We start from the raw sequence: 5593 nt of genomic DNA, 5'->3' as shown, positions 1-5593 counted from the left end.
GGGGTACTAAGATCGCTCTAAAAACGCAAAACACCTGTTAAAACAACTGGGCCCACGAAGGCCCACGACCTGCTTCCTACTCGGGAAAAGGGAAAGGACTCAAAGAAGCCCAGCGTGCGGCCCATTCACATTCCCCTCGAACCCACGAAACGATCTCCGCCTCGCTCGAGGGTCCCTCTCGGGCCCGCTGGACAATCTCCGCCTCGCTCGAGGGTAGCGGATCTACCCTCGAGCGGGTGACTCATCTCCGCATCGCTCGAGGGTCCCCGTCGGGATCCCTCGACTGCACTCCGCATCTCCGCCTCGCTCGAGGGTAGCGAATCTACCCTCGAGCGGGTAGCTCATCTTCGCCTCGCTCGAGGCCACCCCTCGGCACAAGGGACAAACAACCTCGCCGCCCAACTGCTCGCCGTACGAAGGCAAAAGCCAGCCACTCCGCCACGGCTCAAAGGACGGGCGGCGTCAGGCCGCCACTCCCACAGTGGATGTGACCGGGGTCCCATCCGCTGACTCCAGTCGCCATTCCACCATCCCGGATGCTGTAGCAGTGCCTTGGGACCTGCAACACGGGACAAGACAGGCTCGGCACTGCTCCTGTTACTGTTCTGCCGACTCCGACCATTCGGACTCACCTCCCGCTGGGGAAGGGGTCCGGTAACGTCACGTGTCCTTCCGGGAGGGGCGCCCAGTACAAGATGGACGGAGTCCTGGACCTTTCCCTTCAGGGGTCCAGGACTTCCACGTGTCCCCCGGATCTTCTAGTGTGCACACCCACACTCCGACCAGGGGGTCCGGGGCCGTCGCGCCACCACTACCGCTGGAGTGTCCAGAACCCTAGTTCGCAGGGCCCACTGCACACCACCACCACGCCGCCTGAAGGGACACTGCAGGACGACTGGTGCGATCTTCGCAGGGCCAAGGACAACATCCACGACGACTGCGCCGCGCGCCGCCTTCCCACAGTGTATTTCCTACAGTGTTCGACCACTGTACCCCGCGATTCAGGGGAAAACGACGACTTTCATGCCCCACTCATGCACACCGCCCCTCCTTGTGACTATAAAAGGAGGAGGCGGGCTCCCCTTACCCAGGTCGAAACGCTGGACTCTGGCTGGACCTTCTCTGGTTTCTCATTTCCAAGAGGACGTTCAGGGACTACTGAGCACTCATCTCAATCGACTCCACTCCTAGCAGAGACTTGGGAGCTTCCCTCCCTCTCTCGCCTCGCTTGTATCCCCTACTACAAGCACTCCGGGTGCAAGATAATACAGTGCCCTCGTACACACCCTTTGCTGGACGTACGGCCCTGCGGCCGGAACCAGGATAAACCGTGCGTTACTGTGATTGCCTCTTGCATCATCATCTGGAACGAGGAAACACGCAACATTTACTAGTTGGGATCCAGGCCCCCAGGTCGGGACACCGACAGTTGGCGCGCCAGGTAGGGCAGCCGCGTGATATTTTTCTCTCTTTTTCCCATTTGATCTCCAGGGATGGCGGGCAGATCCAACCCATACCCTATGGGTGCTTCGAATCCGCTCCCAGCGGGATTCGTGATCTGGATCGGGAGTCTCGAGTTCGGAGCGACTGGCAACGGTTACCTCATGCGGCTCCTCTCGCCCAGACGCAACCCCATCACCCCGACTTCGCCAGCCCAGCGCAACAGGCGCTCGGGCCAACGTTCGCGACAAGCACGCGCGGGGCGGCGTCGTGCGGCACGCCACAGCTCCCCCACGTGGGTCGAGGCTGGCATGTCGCAACTCAGCATCATGGCCAACGGGGCCACCGTTTCGTCATCACGTGCCCCAGCGCCATCTGCGCCGGCAACATCATTTACTGCGGCACCAGTGTCTCTCGGGGGGGGGGGGGCTCAACCTCGCCGTCGCCCTTCCCTTTTGGGATGCGCAACACCGCCGCTCGCACCTGCGCTTCGTCAACCAGCGCTAGCTTCATCGAGCATGAGGATCTGTCGGGTCATCGTCTCCGGTCGATTCGTAGCTTCATCGCGTCGTCCCCTGACGAATCCTACCCCGAGACGGCGAGCTCGATCGCCGACGACGTCAGCTTATTCATGAACAACTTCACGGCCGAGGAGGCCGAGGACTACTTTGGGGTTCATGACCCCGACGCTCTTCGCTCGTTCCAGTTGGCGACGGCTTACTGCCTCACCTGCTCCGAAGACTCCAGTGAGGGGGATTTCAATCCTTCCTGGGAGTGCTTCATGGCAGACCTCGCGGACGAGCAAAACGACAACGTCCCGAGCAACCACGAGGACGGCGGGGCGGACGCGCAGGCAAACTCACCGGTGGTGCCGCTTGCAGCCCCTTCTTCATCAAGCTCGGCAGCGCGACAAGCTCAGCTGGCACAGCTCAATGAGCTTCAAGCCAAGCTCGACGAGCAGCGTCAACAAACCCAGGAGCTGCGCGCCGCACTCGAGCAGCAGCGTACCGCGCGTGGCGCACATGCCCAGGCGGCGGGACGTGTTACCCGGGAGCGCATCATGGCCGACGACAACATCGACAAATCTCCGGAGCTGAAGACGGTGGGCGAGAAGCTCGTCGCTGCGGCTTACCTACTCCAAGCTATGCCCGAGACATCGACACCTTCGGGCCGCAACCTGCGCCGCGAGGCACAGGAGCTCATCGAGCAAGCTGCTGTGCAGCAGGCCGAGAGTTCTGCGTCTCGAATGCGCTCGAAGGCCCCGGAGCAGCCTGGTGGGACTGCGCACCAGGACTGCGAAGTTTCTGTGCACACACCACCAGCACGGAAGGGCAAGACAGTCGTAGCACCCGGCGCGAGGGCACCCTCGGTGCACGAGCGCATCAGAAGAGTTCCCGTAAGGGAGCGAATCCGCGACACTCGCGGGCACGCCGGCGACGGCGACGCCCGCAACGTCATCGATGACAGGAGGTACACCCCTCGACGGGGTGGACGCTTCGACCCCGAGCACGACAGGGGTGAGTCACCGGAGCCTCCGAGCACCCGGGTGTTCAGCCGGGAGATTCGAACAGCATCTTTTCCCCCGCGCTTTCGACAACCCAACACCCTCGTCAAGTACTCGGGCGAGACTGATCCAGCTAGGCGGTGCGACGGAGGACGCGGTCATCATCCGCAACCTTCCTCTTCATCTCACTGACGCCACACGAACATGGCTCGAGCACCTGCCTGCGGATCAGATCCACGACTGGGCCGACTTGGTCCATTTCTTCGTGGGCAATTTACAGGGCACGTACGTACGCCCTGGGAACTCCTAGGATCTCAAAGGGTGTCGTCAGAAGCCCCGCGAGTCCCTGCGTGACTACGTGCGACGCTTCTCCAAGCAGTGCACCGAGCTCCCCAGCGTCACCCACGTCGAGGTCATTAACGCTTTCCTCGAGGGTACGACGTGCAGAAACCTGGTGCATGAGCTCGCGAGAAGCCAACCCGTCAGCACAAATGAGTTGTTCGACGCTGCCACCAACTACGCCGCCGGTGAGGAGGCTGTTGGTGCTATCTTCGACGACAAATCGAGCAAGCGCAAGGACGATGCGCCTGTGGAGGGCAGCAACGTCAAGCCCAACAACCCCGCCAAGAAAACCGAAGCGGGGGAGGAAGGGAAAGAAGCCGGTCCCACCGAACCAGCACGGGTCGGGGCAGGCAGAGGACTCCGAGGAGGCCTTCGCCGCCGCCCCAGACCGCAAAGGACCTCGAGGCCCCCCTCGAGGTGGTGGTGGCCAATTCGACGACATGCTTAAGAAGCCATGCCCTTACCATAAGGGCCCGGTCAATCATACCCTCGAGCAGTGCGAAATGCTCAAGAAATACTACAATCGCGTCGCGCATCGCGACGAAGACAAGAAGAAGGATGCTGGCGACAAAGGTGGAGATGACGAGGTCCCCCCGGTGGAGAACGCCTTCTTCATCTTTGGAGGAGCAATGACGAATATGACTTCCCGGCAGCGCAAGCGTGAGCACCGTGAGGTCTTCTCCGTCACCAAAGCCACGCCATCCTACCTCGACTGGTCGAAGGATACCATCACCTTTGGCCGAGAGGACCACCCCGATTACGTCCCGCACCCGGGACGGTATCCGCTCGTTGTCGACCCTATCATCGGCAACACCCACTTCTCTAAGGTGCTCATGGACGGAGGCAGCAGCCTCAACATCATGTACGCCCACACCTTGGAGCTCATGGGGATCGGACTGGACAAGCTCCGCCCCAGCAAGTCGCCATTCCATGGCGTTGCGCCGGGGAAGCGAGTCCACCCCCTCGGCCAGATCGATCTGCCCGTCTGCTTCAGCACGGCAGCCAACTTTCGCAAGGAGGTACTCACTTTTGAGGTGGTGGGGTTTCGAGGATCCTACCATGCCATCCTTGGTCGTCCTTGCTACGCCAGGTTCATGGCCGTCCCCAACTACACCTACCTCAAGCTCAAAATGCCGGGTCCGAAGGGCGTCATCACCATCGGCTCTTCATTCGAGCACGCCTACGAGTGCGACGTTGAGTGCGTTGAGCGTGCGGAAGCTCAAGCGGAGGACGAGGCCCTCGCAGCCACCCTCGACAAAATGGCAAGCGAGGCCTTGGACTCCACGCACCGTCACGCTGGGAGCTTCGAACCCGCCGAGGGTATCAAGAAGGTGCCCCTCGATCCGAACCACTCCGACGACAAGGCGTTGCAGATCAGCGCCAACCTCGACGGCAAATAGGAAGTGGTGCTCGTCGATTTCCTCCGCGCCAACGCAGACATCTTTGCGTGGAGCCCCTCGGACATGCCTGGCATACCGAGGGAGGTCTCCGAGCAATCCCTTGATGTCCGACCCAACTCCGAACCGGTGAAGTAGCGCCTGCGACGCTTCGACGAGCTCAAGCGCCGGGCGATCGGCGAGGAGTTGCAGAAACTTCTGGCAGCCGAATTCATCAAAGAGGTATTCCATCCCGAGTGGCTAGCTAATCCAGTATTAGTGAAGAAAAAGAGTGGAAACTGGAGGATGCGTGTAGATTACACTAGTTTAAATAAGACATGTTCGAAGGTTCCCTTTCCTTTGCCACGAATCGATCAGATTGTAGATACTACTGCGGGATGTGAACTCCTATCCTTTCTTGATGCCTATTCCGGTTACCACCAAATCAAGATGAAAGAGTCCAACCAGCTCGCGACTTCTTTTATCACACCCTTCGGCATGTACTGCTACGTTACGATGCCCTTTGGCCTCAGAAACGCCGGAGCCACATACCAGCGGTGTATGCTCCACGTTTTCGGAGACCATCTCGGGCGGAGCGTAGAGGCATATGTCAATGATATCGTTGTAAAATCCAGGAAGGCGGACGACCTGGTTGCCAATCTCAAAATCGCGTTCGATTGCCTACGGGCCAAAGGGGTGAAACTCAACCCCGAAAAGTGCGTGTTCGGGGTGCCTCGAGGCATGCTTTTGGGTTTCATTGTCTCCCAGCGGGGCATCGAACCCAACCCTGATAAAGTCTCGGCCATCACTCGGATGGGACCGATCCGAGACCTAAAGGGGGTACAGAGGGTCATGGGATGCCTGGCGTCTCTTAGCCGGTTCATCTCGCGCCTCGGCGAGAAAGGCTTACCCCTGTATCGGCTCTTGAGAA

General features: G+C 60.3%; 1 protein-coding gene across 1 annotated transcript; it reads left to right on the top strand.

Annotated features, from left to right (window-relative positions):
- Positions 1 to 4119: 4119 nt before the first annotated feature.
- LOC120672096 lies at positions 4120 to 4686 on the top strand. Its single transcript, XM_039952390.1, has one exon. The coding sequence runs from the start codon at positions 4120 to 4122 to the stop codon at positions 4684 to 4686; it is 567 nt and encodes a 188-aa protein (XP_039808324.1).
- The last annotated feature ends 907 nt before the right edge of the window (positions 4687 to 5593 follow it).

Source organism: Panicum virgatum, chromosome 5N (assembly GCF_016808335.1).
Source record: "Panicum virgatum strain AP13 chromosome 5N, P.virgatum_v5, whole genome shotgun sequence".
Taxonomy (NCBI): Eukaryota; Viridiplantae; Streptophyta; class Magnoliopsida; order Poales; family Poaceae; genus Panicum; species Panicum virgatum.
This window is presented reverse-complemented; position numbering and strand designations above follow the sequence as displayed.

Excerpts from the sequence above, each read along its gene's own strand:
- LOC120672096 (XM_039952390.1), top strand. The coding sequence starts at position 4,120 with ATGGACGGAGGCAGCAGCCTCAACATCATGTACGCCCACACCTTGGAG.